The sequence below is a fragment of the Haliotis rufescens genome, unplaced genomic scaffold (assembly GCF_023055435.1).
Source record: "Haliotis rufescens isolate VD_foot unplaced genomic scaffold, xgHalRufe1.0.p SCAF_6, whole genome shotgun sequence".
NCBI lineage: Eukaryota > Metazoa > Mollusca > Gastropoda > Lepetellida > Haliotidae > Haliotis > Haliotis rufescens.
In genome coordinates, this window is record NW_025964334.1 from 1,705,463 (window position 1) to 1,724,196 (window position 18,734).

At 40.6% G+C, this 18,734-nt stretch overlaps 1 protein-coding gene across 1 annotated transcript in view; it reads right to left on the reverse strand.

Annotated features, from left to right (window-relative positions):
- Window positions 1-18,631, reverse strand: part of LOC124149779 (PAX-interacting protein 1-like) — a 28,855-nt gene extending 10,224 nt beyond the window's left edge. The window contains exons 1-12 of the mRNA XM_046521551.2: window positions 18,449-18,631; window positions 17,590-17,727; window positions 15,388-15,431; window positions 12,279-12,339; window positions 11,267-11,380; window positions 7,610-8,227; window positions 7,110-7,224; window positions 6,397-6,488; window positions 5,026-5,121; window positions 4,587-4,721; window positions 1,580-1,701; window positions 294-478 (exon numbers count right to left, since the gene is read on the reverse strand). Of these exons, the coding sequence (XP_046377507.2) occupies window positions 294-478; window positions 1,580-1,701; window positions 4,587-4,721; window positions 5,026-5,121; window positions 6,397-6,488; window positions 7,110-7,224; window positions 7,610-8,227; window positions 11,267-11,380; window positions 12,279-12,339; window positions 15,388-15,431; window positions 17,590-17,727; window positions 18,449-18,544 (1,816 nt within the window). The 5' untranslated portion in view covers window positions 18,545-18,631. The remainder of the gene's footprint in view (window positions 1-293; window positions 479-1,579; window positions 1,702-4,586; window positions 4,722-5,025; window positions 5,122-6,396; window positions 6,489-7,109; window positions 7,225-7,609; window positions 8,228-11,266; window positions 11,381-12,278; window positions 12,340-15,387; window positions 15,432-17,589; window positions 17,728-18,448) is intronic.
- Between the last annotated feature and the right edge of the window lie 103 nt (window positions 18,632-18,734).

The following is an 18,734-nucleotide window of genomic DNA, read 5'->3' on the forward strand; positions in this document are numbered from 1 at the left end:
ACCTATTAAGGATGATCATGGTAGCTAGCAAACACAATATATCAAAACACAAGATGTGCAACAGGTACTAATTTTCACTGATTGCTTCCATCGTCCTCATTCAGAAAAATTCAACCTCAGAAATATTGGATCAAGAAAACGAATCCCTTTGAAGATTTGACAGAAATGTGGAAAAAAACCATTCTTGCTTATTTCCGAATGCCTGTCGATATAGTTGAACCTGTGCATCTGTGAACCTATTACAGGAAACACGTAATCAACTGAACCACAACACATGAGTAGGTTCAGCTCACCCATCAAGCCCTGGACTTTGACAATGTCCATGCTGAACTCATTGTGCTGACCCAGCTGGAGGTACTTGACGTGTACCGGCAGACGCAGAGCATCTAGGTTCCCGATGACCAGGTCCGTCAACCAGTGCACGTTCACTACAGGTATCCTCCAATCTTTTGCCTTGTCATATTTTAAACCTTCGGGTCTGTGAACAGAAGGAAGTATAAATAATAGAATGTGGTGCTGCCACCCCAGGGACGCCGCCACCCCAGGGACGCCACCCCAGGGTCGCCACACCAGGGACGCCACACCAGGGACGCCACCCCAGAGACGCCACCCCAGAGACGCCACCCCAGGTAGAGGCAAGTATTAATGGTGGACATCTCTGCTGACAGAAATCCTATACTCTACACTATACTCCATGAGAATTCTGTATCACATACACATGATCTTCCATTAAAGCATACAGGAGTCTTTCTAAAAGCATGCAAAAATAGATGTTAAAAGCATTGTCTAAGTTATCCATTGTGTTTACTGTTGCACTATCAAATGAAGGTTATTTCTTTCTTTGTTTATCGCTGCACTCAGCAATATTCCAGCAATATGAAGGCGGTCTGTAAATAATCAAGTCTTGACCAGACAATCCAGTGATTGACATCATATGCAATGATCCACGCAATTGGGATACAATGACATGCATCAACCAAGTCAGCGAGCCAGACCACCTGATCCCATTAGTCGCCTTTTATGGCAAGCATGGGTTGCTGAAGACCGGATCTTCACAGGTTAATAATTTCCTAAACAAACACAGAATCATTACTAGTCCATGGGGGTGGGGGGTCGAAATAAAGAGGTTTCCCCATACTCTCCACTCCTCAGTAGATGCTGTTGGTAATCGATGATTTCACTGACTACTTTCAACAAAGATGTTTTCTTATCAACACGGTAATCAGGAAACAAACAAGCTTTCACATAATGTTTTTGGTTTTTACATTATTGGATATTTACAACTTGATGAGACTCACTAAGTATCCAGTGTGCAATGTCAACAAAATAGCTGCTATGGACATTTTGTAAAATTTCGCATATTCAATATGTTTCCCGAGCCATAAGCTACTGATAATCACGTTAATGCTTTACAATATTTACATAGCCAGTTAGGGAAATGATTGAACTTTTATAGTGTGAAATGTGAAAAAATGTGGGTTTACCATTGTTACGTTATGTCATTTTTAGATGAAGGTGTTCAGTTTTCACAATGTCACTCACAAATAAACTAGCACAGACTTTCACACACACTACTTACTTCTTACAGATGAGGACCGAGTTAGAGTGGGTCATGTAGCCCGTGTATTTCGCACCAATGGCGTTTATCATTTGCTTGATCCGCTGCCGTTCCTCACCATCGTAGTTCGTCATGCAGATGATCTATGAGGGGGAGAAAATTCATTTAAAGTTCACGTCATAGAGGGTGAAGAATAAGGTGAATCACTGGGTCATATTATTTAAAGCAGAGTGGGCATCTGGAACTAGGTCAATAGTGTTTCAATACAACAACTCATGCTGGTAATGTACGTAGAAGGTCAATAGTGTTTCAACACAACAACTCATGCTGGTAATGTACGTAGAAGGTCAATAGTGTTTCAGTACAACAACTCATGCTGGTAATGTACGTAGAAGGTCAATAGTGTTTCAGTACAACAACTCATGCTGGTAATGTACGTAGGTCAATAGTGTTTCAATACAACAACTCATGCTGGTAATGTACGTAGAAGGTCAATAGTGTTTCAATACAACAACTCATGCTGGTAATGTACGTAGGTCAATAGTGTTTCAAAACAACAACTGATGCTGGTAATGTACGTAGAAGGTCAATAGTGTTTCAGTACAACAACTCATGCTGGTAATGTACGTAGAAGGTCAATAGTGTTTCAGTACAACAACTCATGCTGGTAATGTACGTAGAAGGTCAATAGTGTTTCAGTACAACAACTCATGCTGGTAATGTACGTAGAAGGTCAATAGTGTTTCAATACAACAACTCATGCTGGTAATGTACGTAGAAGGTCAATAGTGTTTCAATACAACAACTCATGCTGGTAATGTACGTAGAAGGTCAACAGTGTTTCAACACAACAACTGATGCTGGTAATGTACGTAGAAGGTCAATAGTGTTTCAGTACAACAACTCATGCTGGTAATGTACGTAGAAGGTCAACAGTGTTTCAACACAACAACTCATGCTGGTAATGTACGTAGAAGGTCAATAGTGTTTCAGTACAACAACTCATGCTGGTAATGTACGTAGGTCAATAGTGTTTCAGTACAACAACTCATGCTGGTAATGTACGTAGAAGGTCAATAGTGTTTCAATACAACAACTCATGCTGGTAATGTACGTAGAAGGTCAATAGTGTTTCAGTACAACAACTCATGCTGGTAATGTACGTAGAAGGTCAATAGTGTTTCAACACAACAACTCATGCTGGTAATGTACGTAGAAGGTCAATAGTGTTTCAGTACAACTCATGCTGGTAATGTACGTAGGTCAATAGTGTTTCAGTACAACAACTCATGCTGGTAATGTACGTAGAAGGTCAATAGTGTTTCAATACAACAACTCATGCTGGTAATGTACGTAGAAGGTCAACAGTGTTTCAACACAACAACTCATGCTGGTAATGTACGTAGAAGGTCAATAGTGTTTCAGTACAACAACTCATGCTGGTAATGTACGTAGAAGGTCAATAGTGTTTCAGTACAACAACTCATGCTGGTAATGTACGTAGAAGGTCAATAGTGTTTCAGTACAACAACTCATGCTGGTAATGTACGTAGAAGGTCAATAGTGTTTCAATACAACAACTCATGCTGGTAATGTACGTAGAAGGTCAATAGTGTTTCAAAACAACAACTCATGCTGGTAATGTACGTAGAAGGTCAATAGTGTTTCAGTACAACAACTCATGCTGGTAATGTACGTAGAAGGTCAATAGTGTTTCAACACAACAACTCATGCTGGTAATGTACGTAGAAGGTCAATAGTGTTTCAATACAACAACTCATGCTGGTAATGTACGTAGAAGGTCAATAGTGTTTCAGTACAACAACTCATGCTGGTAATGTACGTAGGTCAATAGTGTTTCAGTACAACAACTCATGCTGGTAATGTACGTAGAAGGTCAATAGTGTTTCAATACAACAACTCATGCTGGTAATGTACGTAGAAGGTCAATAGTGTTTCAGTACAACAACTCATGCTGGTAATGTACGTAGGTCAATAGTGTTTCAGTACAACAACTCATGCTGGTAATGTACGTAGAAGGTCAATAGTGTTTCAGTACAACAACTCATGCTGGTAATGTACGTAGAAGGTCAATAGTGTTTCAGTACAACAACTCATGCTGGTAATGTACGTAGAAGGTCAATAGTGTTTCAATACAACAACTCATGCTGGTAATGTACGTAGAAGGTCAATAGTGTTTCAATACAACAACTCATGCTGGTAATGTACGTAGAAGGTCAATAGTGTTTCAATACAACAACTCATGCTGGTAATGTACGTAGAAGGTCAATAGTGTTTCAATACAACAACTCATGCTGGTAATGTACGTAGACTGACATGCTGCTGAATATATACACTAGCAGTCACCTGACTGCCGACTCTTGCCCGGATCATAACCATGTGATCAAACTCCATGATGATGATCATTTTGGATATTTCTTGAAAAGCACACCGGACCAGACAATCCAGTGATTGATATCATGGGCATCGATCTACGCATTTGGGATACGATGACATGCATTAATCAAGTCAGCGAGCATGACCACCCGATCTTGTTAGTCGCATCTTAAGACAAGCATGTGTCAATACAACACAATACCAGTATATTCAGAGAGGACACTAATTGTAATTTTGAAACTTTTTCATCAGTTAACTCAAATCTAATAAATTTGTTTTTATTGGTCATCTACTCATTCCCTTGCACCAAGCATGGCAGGTTCGGTGTCCCACGCAGCCCACTTTACCTTACTATCAAGACACGTGTTGCAATATTCCAGCATATGGCTGCAGCCTGTCAATAACTGACTCAATCCACACCATCTATGACCAGACAATCCAGTGATTCATATTATATTATGAGCAAATCCACTCAATCAGATTACAATGACATGTCACCGAGTCTGACCAGTCGATCCAGGTGGCTGGGTCCACATCGATTCCATCCTGGATTCCCTCTCCCCCTTCCACCCCCCTCAACCCATACAGGATTCCCCCCCTACCCCACTTGATGCTAACTAAGGGTGGGTACCTGGTTGCTGCAGGGCTTCTGGTCTCGGTACACCTGGGGGATGTGGAGCCCCTGCCAGGGAGGTAGCAGCTTCTTCTGGAGGAGACAGTCATTGAGCCAGAATGCCGTCACCACCCGTTTCTGGTCCTTCAGGGCCTGGTGACCAAGGGAGATAATCCCAAATTAATTCAATATTTCATTCCTTACATTGCATATAGCTGTTCCTTCACAAAATGCCATCTCACATGGAAAGTCAGAATAAAGGGTGGACAATCAGACTTCAAATTTACACTAGTGTCTAGTAATATATTGCGCTGGGAGAAAGTAAAAATACAATAAAGGTAGTCCTTACAGACCATTAATTCTCTTCTATAGAAATGAAATGAAGTATTTCTACTGTTGCTGATGTATTGAGAACCAAGCAGATTTGATCAATAGCCATATATGAGGTAGTAGTTACCAGCTGAAAGACATCGCTGTACTGTGTGGCACAGAGAAGATGGGTGACGCGACTGGAGTACGACGAGTCTACCTGGCCACCATACTGCTCGATAACCTGGCAAACAAACAACATCATCAACTCTCCAGACAAATAGGGGGAGTCTACCTGGCAGCTATACTGCTTGATCACCTGGCAAACACACACAACATCATCAACTCTCCAGACAAATAGGGGGAGTCTACCTGGCAGCTATACTGCTTGATCACCTGGCAAACACACAACATCATCAACTCTCCAGACAAATAGTGTGAATCTACCTGGCAGCAATACTGCTTGATCACCTGGCAAACAAACAACATCATCAACTCTCCAGACAAATAGGGGGAGTCTACCTGGCAGCTATACTGCTTGATCACCTGGCAAACAAACAACATCATCAACTCTCCAGACAAATAGTGTGAATCTACCTGGCAGCTATACTGCTTGATCACCTGGCAAACACACACAACATCATCAACTCTCCAAAGAAATAGGGGGAGTCTACCTGGCCACCATACTGCTCGATCACCTGGCACACACACACATCATCAACTCTCCAGACAAATAGTGTGAATCTACCTGGCAGCTATACTGCTTGATCACCTGGCAAACACACACAACATCATCAACTCTCCAAACAAATAGTGTGAATCTACCTGGCAGCTATACTGCTCGATCACCTGGCAAACACACACAACATCATCAACTCTCCAAACAAATAGTGAGAATCTACCTGGCAGCTATACTGCTCGATCACCTGGCAAACACACACAACATCATCAACTCTCCAAACAAATAGTGAGAATCTACCTGGCAGCTATACTGCTTGATCACCTGGCAAACACACACAATCATCAACTCTCCAGACAAATAGGGGGAGTCTATCTGGCAGCTATACTGCTCGATCACCTGGCAAAATTATTCAGCCTTTTCACTGCATACTTTGATGACCATCTCTTCTTCTCAACACAAACATGCCTTGTTTTCAGATATGCGAGTGTTACTTAGAATTCGATACCCAGAAACCACATTTGGATATTCAAATTTCTGGGCAGGGAAATAACACACGCAAATCTGAAAACACATGTTTACCTCCACATTTGAGAACCATGATAAGCATATCCTGGCATGACTATGAGGTAAGGTGAGCTACAGCAACTGACTACTGGGCCACCTCTGGCTTGACTGATGTTGGCTCCATGTCAATTTGGGTCACTGTTAGCAAATTTCAGCAATATCACAGGAAATGGCTTCACACATTGTACCCATGTTGGGAGTGGAACTCAGCCTTCGACATGTTGAGCGAACGCTGTGTCAGCTACCCCATCCCCTCTTATACACGTTGTCTACCTGCTTCCATGTGGTAATCTCCTCCTGTCCCAGGATAGCCTGGTAGTCGGTGACGTAGAACACACACCCGAGCAGGCACATGTCCGGGGGAACTGCAATACAATCAATTTCCACATGTTCACTGATAAATTGAAACAAAGACATCAACATCCTAAAAGTAACGGTAAAGTTTCTTTTATGGCATCCTATAAGTATGCATTCAACTGTTTACACCTGCGATGAGAAATCTACAGAAATGGCTCACACAAATATTTCTATGACCAAATATTAAATTCACAAAAATTTAAAATAACTGTTTATCATGCATCAGCTTCATGTTGAAGTGAGTGAGTGAGTGAGTGAGTGAGTGAGTGAGTGAGTGAGTGAGTGAGTGTATAGTTTAACACCACTTTTAGCAATATTATAGAAATATTGCGACAGGGAACACCAGAAATGGGCTTCACACATTGTGCTTATGTGGGGAATCGAACCCAGGTCTTCAGCCTGATGAGTGAACGCTTTAATCACGCTACCCCTGCTTCATGTTGGAGGAACGGCAGAAGTGATGCAGGTTGTAGACGTTTACAAGTTTACAAAAACAAACAGGTATGGTGCTGACAAACCTTGAAGCATGACCGGGGCACGCAGGGTGAATTATCAAGTGCATGGCAAGGGAGACAACTCTCCACCTTGGCCTAATAATCTAAGACAACGCTTAATATAGACGAACTTACTGTTGTCTGCAGGGTCGTGACCCCAGAACTGAGGCAGCACCTGCAGTGCATGGGGAGGTATGGGATACGGAGGCGGAGGTCTGGCGTGGCGGGGCATGTTGAACATCTGGTGGATCTGAAACACAACATTTTTTTATGTGTAACATCAACTTTGCTACTTTCATATAAATACTATCAAGTTCTCAGTTTCAATCAACCCTGGTGAGAATTAGGAGACAAGAAGACAAGTCACCCACAAACCCACAACAATTGTCTTGACAGGAGCTTCAAGCAGAAATAATGAAAGGTTAATGATTTTAGCATTGGAAACACACCCTCCTCATGTGAACATGCTGCCCTGGAAACGCAAAAAATATATGTTCACATCCTGAATAGCTAAAGCAATCTAGCAGTTTGTGACAAAGATTCACAAAAGAAATACTTTTGAGCTATCTTCCAGAAAAGTAACATGACAGACCTCATCTCAATACCGCCAAAATATTTGTGACCGAATGTCTCACCTTGTTCATCCCTGGTCGGAGCCCCTGCTGAGCTTGTTCTGCGTTGTTAGTGATGTTCCTCAGTGTCCTGCTGCCCAAGCTGGGGTCTTGTAGAGGGTTGAAGGTCATCATCTGAGGGTTGAGAGCGGGGGGCTGCCCCAGGGTCATCTGGGGGGCGATGGGATGCTGCCCTGGCGATAGAGACGGGTGTGCGTGAGGAAACAGGGGACTGGGGGGTGCCGGGCGGGCCTCGGGACTGTCTCCCACCCGCGACTGCTGTAATCGGCTGTTCACCATCCGAGCTAACGCTTCCTTCGCACTGGAGCTGCTTGGCGTTCCTGGTCGGCTTCCATTTCGGGGCATTTCATCGGAGGAAGATTTGCGTCGGAGCCCAGCAGCAATCTGTTGTGCAAGTTGCTGCCCCGGCCCCGGACTGATGGCCAGGTTCCTCGTCGGAGTCAGGATTTCTGTTTCTGGTGTCTTTGGTTTGGGTGGGGATTCTGGTTTGGGATATTCTATCAGTCTAGGGTGGTAAATGCTTTCATCTACTTTCTTGTTCTCCTTAATACTGTCAATCACCCAGTCTGGACATACGATCTTGATCTTGTCCACTCTCTCCATAGCTTCTGTGTACTTTTTCTGAAACACAAAGTAAATGTGTGCAAATGAACCTCCACCTTGATGAAGAAAGGTTTACCATGAGATCATGTTTTCAGATACTGACTGATTTTATTCCAAACTGTCTAAAATTTGATAAACTCCTGAAAATGCCATTTGTTTCCAGCCAAATCACTGCATTTATTGGACAAAATTTGAACATTTTACAATAGATTGTATATTGATATATTTATCTTATCTCAGACTATGCATTTCTTCTTCAGATATTTTCTAAATCTGTTCATGTTTTTAATCAAGGTGCTCACGTGATTTGATGCATTTCACGATGTAAGACCAGTTTTATCACAATATACATCTTGATTATCAATCAGATCGTCCTGATTGGGCACCACCATTTTGTGTGAAGCAAACGCAAGTGATATGAGTGGTGGAATCTGATTGGTCCATAGGAGAGGCTTAGAAGGGACATAACTGGTAAAAGCCACTGGTGGCGCTACGATCGAGCCCAGTTATTTCAGCCTAGTTCGGCAAGGGTGGAACCTTGACTTTTGATGTCAGTTAACTCCCTTGCCTCGGGAAGATGGAGCAGTGAAGTCTGTCATAACGTCTCCGAACCAATAGAAGCTACGAACAAGGGCGATGATGACGATTGCAATAAATCGATGGCAATCAACTGGAAAGCGCATCAATGTTGATCTTGATGTCGACCCTATGAGAGGGGTATTGATGTGGATCCCTTTGTCATTCTGACGAAGTGTCTTGTTGTTGCTACTCAGGTCGATGTCAATCTGACTGTCAATTCATAGACAAAGGATAAGGAAGTTGATCTGGATGTCGATCCTCAGGTGAGGCGTAACGTCCTCGAGAAGCCTGGATGTCAATATCGATCCGCTGGAGAAAGGAATCTATGTTGATCCATACTATGATGTTGATCCCATAGTCATTCTGCTTGTGCTCGGTGATGTCGAGCCACCTGTCAATGTTGGTCTGGAGAGGAAGTGATTGTGCGTTCCTGATTTCCTTTTTTTTCTTTCTTTTTTTTTCCTTTTATTGTTTTTAGAAAGACGCACCTGTTACATAAATGGGCTTCCGCCCAGGGTAGCAGAAAGCCCATGACATAAAGCACAACTTATCAGTACATCCTACTTTGTTGTTTTTTTTACAGAAAATAACATACTTCTCACTCACACATTCACTCTTGTTTATATATCATATTGCAGTTTAGGAAAGTACATGGTCTCAAACATTAAATTCTTAAGAACAAAACTAAAATTAAATTGAAAGCTGCTCCTCATTTTCGAAAAGTTGATGATACAGCATCCAAGCACCATAGAATTTCTGTTGATTACCTGTCTTGAAAGCAATATCTTTTTCAATGTTGTATCGTGAAAAAGCTTCCTTTTTATAAACATGAAAATAAGGTTTTGTATTTTGGAATTTGCATCTATAAATATAGTATTTTGCAATTAGTAAAAGTAATCAAACACTTTATCTGTTTTTATGTTCTCTTTAACTCCAAAAAGTATCAATTCTGCACAAAATGTCATATTATAACCATGAAAGCACTGGTCGATCCACAATGACACTTCATCCCAAAATTGTTTTATTACATCACATTCCCAAAACAAGTGAGTAATTGTTTCCTTTTCATTGTGACAGAAGGAGCACAAATCATTCTGAGCATAATTGAGTAAATACAGAAAAGTATTAGTGGTGAGAATTCTGTGGTTCCTGATTTCTTAGTCGCCGGTAAGCGTCCCTGAGAGTCATCCTCACACTCTTCATCCCCATTGGATACGGGGAACAAAAGTCGACCCTCTGCTGAGGGATTGGGGATGTTGCTTGGCTGGTTAGTCTTGAAGAACACAGCCTGAAATGCTGACCTCTCTTGGGTTCGCACTGTAAGACGATCCGTGGCTGGCAGGGAGGTATTGACCTGGGCGTTGTCGGCCATTACCAGACCGGTGAAGAATCGAGCCCGTGGGGTCAGGCTCCCCGACTTGGTTGATGCCTGTCACCATATCCCAAAGTGTAGATTGATGCTCATGATGTCAATCACTGTATAAGTAGCTGATGGTGCAAGCCTTGTATCTTGGATAATGACTTCGATCGACAATCTGTGTTGTGCTTCTGACATAAGAGAAAATAGTAGGGAAATCCTTCCTCCAGGAGAGAGTGAGTGAGTATGGTTTTACGACGCTTTTAGCAATATTCCAACAATATCACAGCTGGGGACACCAGAAATGGGCTTCACACATTGTACCCATTTCGGGAATCGAACTCAGGTCTTCGGCTAACGAGCGAACACTTTAACCACTAGGCTACCCGACCGCCCTCCTTACTCCTAGAGACGCATACACAGCAGTTGGAGTCTACTGTTCAAAATGTAAGATTACATGTTTTGCAAACATGTGTTTCTCCATATTAAACTGTCTCATATGTTGTAGTAGTCCAAGGAAGTTATACTGATTATTCTCTGTCAACTCAAACATGTCCCGAAACCGTGGCGATGAGAAAGTGAGAAAGAGAATGAAAGAAGAGGCAGGGTATGTCAGGTGATCAGGTCGCATAGGGTCAGGTTGCGATGGTGCATGACCCCTTGTTTAGGTAGTGACCATGGTGATGCTGGGATGTGTTCAGGAGAAGTGTTTTTGAAGCTGAACACTTTGTTCTAGGACGTTTCCACACCAAGATCGAAAGAAGAAGGAGAAGTGCATAGCGTGAGATAGGATAAGTTTTAAAATTTTAACTAACAGGCTGAAAATGTGTATACAGAACATATATCTGCACAGTTCAAAATCAAGAAACTGTCCTGGAGTCCTTTCATGTGTGTTTAGTATCTAGGATCCTAAATTCTTAACTTTAAACATTGACAAGGACAGGCTTAATTCAAACACTGATATGTACATGGAACTACAATTACGTAAACATGAAAGTAAGTCTCTACTAGGTGCACATTCAGACAATTTGACCAGCCACAGTTTGTAACATTAGGTGAGGCTTGCCGTCGATGTGTCTTTCCAGTTTGGCAAAGAAATGATTGTTGTAGTTGGACCTTACCCCCTCGGTGGTGAAGGTGATGAGATGGGTGACATGTTTGTCCAGCCGCGTCTGGCATCTGCCACCATAATACGTCACCATGCTCCACACAGACTTCCGGTCCTCTTCATCCAACTGTAACATCCAAACAATAGACGATCAGTTTAACTGGCAGAAGTCCACGGAAATAATGTGTTGCTATGTTACATGGTCTTTTCGGGAGTATTTTACCAAGATGATGTAAAATCCTAAAATGTTCCGACAATATAAAAAGTTCAAAATAGAAAGGTGTCAACATGAAGTGGGTGGGGAAGCAAAGTTCGAAATAATTTTAAAACCCAAGACAGCTGGACAGTGACCCATAAATGTTGCATGCCCATCTTCAAAGTTACCAACAATACTGAATTTAAATGTATCCTTGTGTACTGTGTTTTCGACCCCGTAAGAAGAATTACCGATTATGTGTCTTAATATCAATCCCAATTCACTCAAATTAAGACTAGACTGACCAATGAAAGCATAGTTACTTCCATTCATCCGCCAACGACAGTATGAGATATATCACTAAAAAAGAGACAAATCGCGTCTTGATTCAGTTAAAATAATGCAAACAATTACTTGAGAAACTACGAGGAGATGTAATATGACTGAGTGAGCAAGCAGTCTTAAAATTTAATTCCAGACAGTCGGGCAGGTGGAGGCCAATTTCATGCAGCTCGATAGAAAAGTCACCAGACGCAGGTGGGAAGTTATTTCAGACACTGTGGGGACGTGACCCATCTGCATGTACAGACATAAAAATAATATACCAGATTCAGGACAAAATAACTGATAAAATAACTGATAAAAGACAGCCAAACGGTAACAATAGAAATTGTCAAGCCAAAATGCAGGGTTAGAACTTAACACTAGCCCAGGGCTAGTACAAATTCCCGTGGGCTAGTACAAATTTCCCAATCTCCCCATTGCTTTAACATTACAGGGTCATTTAGTCTTTACCTGGGCTAGTGAAGCTTGAGTTTAATGCACTCACCTGTGACACACAGACAACCACCCCCGAGAAGACAAGTCCCTCCAGGGAGAATATTTCCTTTCTGCGAGCGGTTCAGGAAAAAGCATCACATCAGTGTTAAAAGGGAATACAATTCTCTCTGATTAAGACTCTTGTCACTTGCCTCCATTTTTTAACATAAAGGGACATAATTTTAACACAGATCAAATCTTTCAGATTATCTCCCTTTGACAAGTTTGGACCAAAAGTCAAGTAAGTTCTTGTAGGTTTACTGAACACTATAGTACCACCTGTGATACAATCCATTACTGAATCAATCTGTCGTTTGGTTTACTTTGGGGTTGCTCTTGTATTTCTTGAGAGTGCATCAAAGAGATCTTTGAGACAGAATTAGTGCATAATCAAGCATAAATCATTTTGTGCAGTGCAAGGAGAATCACAAAGGATGTTCTCAAAGAAACACTTTTAATTGATAGATGCAGGTAAGCAGAATGTCAACTTTTATATCTGGAACTAAAACAATACTGATATGTTCACATTCATTGTTGCAGAATTTTTAAATCAGAATGAATATTGAATTATGTCAACACTGATGTATGAGATATTCTTCAAGCTTTGCAATAAGAAATGGATCTGATGTATGAGAGATGTTCTTCAAGCTTTGTAATAAGAAATGGATCAGTAAAACAGTGAACATTATGTTGCAGCTGGAAATACACAGTACTCTAAGAGAGCAGTTAACAAAGGTTAACCATGTCAACACAAAAAGTATTTTGTTAATGATTTGTGAACCACTGGAGCTGAAAAAACATACACCACATGATATCCTTGTGCTGACACTTTTACATACACCATATATCCTTGTGCTAACACTTTTACATACACAACATAATATCCTTGTGCCGACACTTTTACATACACAACATAATATCCTTGTGCCGACACTTTTACATACACCACAGAATATCCTTGTGCTGACACTTTTACACACACAACATAATATCCTTGTGCCGACACTTTTACATACACAACATAATATCCTTGTGCCGACACTTTTACATACACCACATGATATCCTTATGCTGACACTTTTACATACACCACATGATATCCTTGTGCCGACACGTTTACATACACCACATGATATCCTTGTGCTAACACTTTCACATGCACTACATGATATCCTTGTGCTGACACTTTTACATACACCACATGATATCCTTGGGCTGATACTTTTACATACACCACATGATATCCTTGGGCTGACACTTTTACATACACTACATGATATCCTTGTGCTGATACTTTTACACACACCACAGAATATCCTTGTGCTGACACTTTTACATACACCAAATGATATCCTTGTGCTGACACTTTTACATACACTACATGATATCCTTGTGCTGATACTTTTACACACACCACATGATATCCTTGGGCTGATACTTTTACATACACCACATATCCTTGTGCTGACACTTTTACATACACCACAGAATATCCTTGTGCTGACACTTTTACATACACCAAATGATATCCTTGTGCTGACACTTTTACATACACTACATGATATCCTTGTGCTGATACTTTTACACACACCACATGATATCCTTGGGCTGATACTTTTACATACACCACATATCCTTGTGCTGACACTTTTACATACACCACATGATATCCTTGTGCTGATACTTTTACACACACCACATGATATCCTTGGGCTGATACTTTTACACACACCACATGATATCCTTGTGCTGACACTTTTACATACACCACAGAATATCCTTGTGCTGATACTTTTACATACACCACAGAATATCCTTGTGCTGACACTGTTACATACACCACATGATATCCTTGGGCTGATACTTTTACATACACTACATGATATCCTTGTGCTGACACTTTTACATACACTACATGATATCCTTGTGCTGATACTTTTACACACACCACAGAATATCCTTGTGCTGACACTTTTACATACACCAAATGATATCCTTGTGCTGACACTTTTACATACACTACATGATATCCTTGTGCTGATACTTTTACACACACCACATGATATCCTTGGGCTGATACTTTTACATACACCACATGATATCCTTGTGCTGACACTTTTACATACACTACATGATATCCTTGTGCTGATACTTTTACACACACCACATGATATCCTTGTGCTGACACTTTTACATACACCACATGATATCCTTGGGCTGATACTTTTACATACACCACATGATATCCTTGGGCTGACACTTTTACACACACCACAGAATATCCTTGTGCTGATACTTTTACATACACCACAGAATATCCTTGTGCTGACACTTTTACATACACCACATGATATCCTTGGGCTGATACTTTTACATACACCACATGATATCCTTGTGCTGACACTTTTACATACACTACATGATATCCTTGTGCTGATACTTTTACACACACCACAGAATATCCTTGTGCTGACACTTTTACATACACCAAATGATATCCTTGTGCTGACACTTTTACATACACTACATGATATCCTTGTGCTGATACTTTTACATACACCACATGATATCCTTGGGCTGATACTTTTACATACACCACATGATATCCTTGTGCTGACACTTTTACATACACTACATGATATCCTTGTGCTGATACTTTTACACACACCACATGATATCCTTGGGCTGATACTTTTACATACACCACATGATATCCTTGTGCTGACACTTTTACATACACTACATGATATCCTTGTGCTGATACTTTTACACACACCACAGAATATCCTTGTGCTGACACTTTTACATACACCACATGATATCCTTGTGCTGACACTTTTACATACACCAAATGATATCCTTGTGCTGACACTTTCACATACACCAAATGATATCCTTGTGCTGACACTTTTACATACACCACATGATATCCTTGTGCTGACACTTTTACACACACCACATATCCTTGTGCTAACACTTTTACATACACCACATGATATCCTTGTGCTGATACTTTTACATACACCACATGATATCCTTGTGCTAACACTTTTACATACAAAAACATTCTGATAATCCCCAATCAAAATTGAAGACTTGTAAATGAAGGTGAAGGATACGGCAGCTGCTTCTTGCATTTAACAGAGAGTCCAACCCAGGCACTCTGAAACAAAACAAACGGAAGAAAGATGAAACTGCTGTCCTTGTTATCCTGGTCACAGCCATGTTGTGAAGTGGGGGGCAAACACAGAAGCCAAAATGAACAAGGACTCCCAAATCCAGGTATAAGTCTAACTCCATGTCATTGTCAGTATTGTCACTCACTGAAAGAAAGTGTTCCAAGTCAAGGCTCAACATCATAATATACTCACCGCCAAAAGAAACGCGAACTATAGAAACATAAAGAGAATGTTGTACGTTAAGAAGACACGTTTCCAGCGTGTACTACTTAAAATGACAAAACTAACAATCAGTCAAGTGTTACCACAGAGTGTATTTATTCTTATCATGATATGTTGCACATGATTTCCAAACTTTACACGCTAATCCTGAACGACACAAATGGTGAATCTGGAGTCACGGATCTATGACATCACATGTAATGCGCTTGTGAGCGTCGTTTCACACAACATAACAGTATGTTCGTTTGTGCACCGAACCAATCTAATATCTTCAGAATATCAATTATTCTTCAGATTACTTCTATAACTAACACGTATCGTACTCGCGTATCTTTTGACGGTGAGTATACATCTTGTCTGTAAAGACATAGAGATTACTATCTGCCACACTGAGTTGGGTTTAATGCTACTTTGAGTTGGGTTTAATGCCACTTTGAGTTGGGTTTAATGCCACTTTGGGTTTAATCAAACACTTTGATTCTGTGTTTGTTTAGGAAATTATTAACCTGTGAAGATCCGGGGTAGAATAAGTCTTCAGCAACCCATGCTTGTCGTAAAAGGCGACTAATGGGATCGGGTGGTTAGACTCGCTGACTTGGTTGATGCATGTCATTGTATCCCAAATGTGTAGATCACTGCTCATAATGTCAATCCCTGGATTGTCTGGCCCAGACTCGTTTGGTTACAGACAGCTGTCATATAGCTGGATTATATCTGAGTGTGGCGTTAAATAACAAACAATAAAAAAGATGTTTCAGCATAGTGGAAGGCAATTCCCAAGAGCTGTAGGTCACAAGCACTTCCAGTGTTTGTTGTTCCTAAAATTAATACATTCACAATAGCAATTTCCAACCCAGAATTGAAAATCAAGGGGGGACTTGTCCCCCCATCATGTAGAAAATAGGAGTGATTTTGAAAAAGTAGGGGGGATAATTGCTTTCTTCAAAAATGTCTTATTTTGTATTATGTACTGGAACATCATCATATAATAGTGTAACAGATCAGAATAAAGAACTGAAATGAATAACAATGCTTTGTGCTTTTTTCTATTTTGATTAAAAAAGTCTGTAATTCTTTTGTTTTTGCACGACATGGTCATTCACTATTCAAAAGATCGTCTGCTATGACAGTCGGCCATTCATATTGTGTGATTTCAGAAACGTAACTAAAATGAACTACAATACTCAAAAATATTTTCAGAACTATTCAAGATAGAATATTTATTGTCTTTAAACATCTTGTCAAAGGTTTTTGTTTACTAAACAACAAAATACAACATAATTTTGATACATTTTCTACTAAAGTAAGTCAAATTTCATTTCCTATGCCAATCCTGTCGATAATTTATTCAGCAACCCAAGGGACGTCACTCATGTGCTAACTTCCGGTTGTTATCGATCGGTCTTCGACAGTTGTTTACAATGTTTGCTGTGAACTGTCTTTCTTCGTTAATTGATTAAAGATATAGTGAGTATTGAATCTAAAGGTAGGGATAAACAGCTGATAAAGTAAGTGACTGTACAAGAAATTACTGTGCGCGACAGATCGTGCTTTGATTTTTTTATGAGGGGCGATTTTTTTTTTTTAGCGTGAATCGCGCAATCGCGCGGCCTGGGTTGGACACTGCAATAGTGACATGGACTGGTACAAGATGTCCAACTGGGAACACGCTCTCCACTTCAGAGAAGTCCACAGGTGCTGACAGAACAACACCATACTTACCAACAATCTAAGGGACACAACTCTGCACATTAAGTTGTGGCACAATGAACTAGCTCCTCACCACTATGCCATCCATGGCGGAATGAACTAGAAAACACATATCTCAACTATTTATGCAGTCCTATGTGACAAAAAGTAAAAATGTCGATAAAGTTTTGGGAGCTGCTGAAATAACTCAAGCCTTGCGTAGATACTCACGGATACAATGGGAAGCTCAAACAAGTCTTTAGCTTCAGCACATTCATCGGCTTCAATGTCATCAGCGATGACATGACTGACCATCTCACTGAGGTAACTGTCCAGTTTGGCGCCACCATCATCCAGCTGCTTCACCACCTGGCGGTCATAGAAGAAAACAACTTGGGTAAGAAACCAAACATTCTAATGAGAGAAACTCATTTTATTAATGGTTTAAAATGAAATGACCAGCTCTTTAGATCATATAGAACATATGCTTAAGTATCCAGTCATGGACCCCTTCTGGTTAACATGGCGAATATATGAGGGTTGTCAAAAGGTGACAATCATGGCAGTTTTGATTTGTAAAATATTTCCAACTGTCCCATGTCATTTCTGAGCATACTGCAGGTTGTTATTGTAAATTCAATATCAAAGGCAGAGTGTATTGAGATGGTAGAAATCCCATCTTTGGAATTTGACCTTACATAGGAAGCTATATGAAATACCTCAGATCTTTAGGTTTTAGACAGGTTGACTCCATTATTTTATTAACTGACAGGTACATAGGTTGGTACATATTTCCGTCAACAATCTTATTACAATGTAAGTAGGTGAACGAAAGCATAAGTCAAGCTATGAAACCATTGCCACACCGGTGTCATGCTTCAGCTGGGAATATGTTTGGATTTTACCAGACGGCTACAACTGAGGAGGGAGTATTGCATAAATTAAAATGTATATAAACGCGAAATCTTCATATATTATTCGACCAGTGAAATACACATTTAATGCATCAACAAAATGTGTGCTGTGCTGTCAAGATTGACACTTGTTCAGTCTTTGTTGCGAAATGTGAAAGGGACTTGAGCATTCTTACGTTCTCATGTATGTCTCCAACAAGGTAGTATGTGACATTTTTAAAAACATCTTCTGGTTTGACTTCCATTGCAGGCTTTTCTTCGGTGTCACTCATTATGCTGAAGTTATTTACAAACAAACTAGGGCATCGGAATACTTTGTTTTCCCGCTGAAATCGACATCATCTCGCGCGATGCTACACGTTTCACTTGCGGTTGTCGTAAATAATTTATTCATTCATTTCTCAAAATTTCCGAATTATGGTTTCCAATTTAAACGATGTACTATTTATGAGCACAACAAGC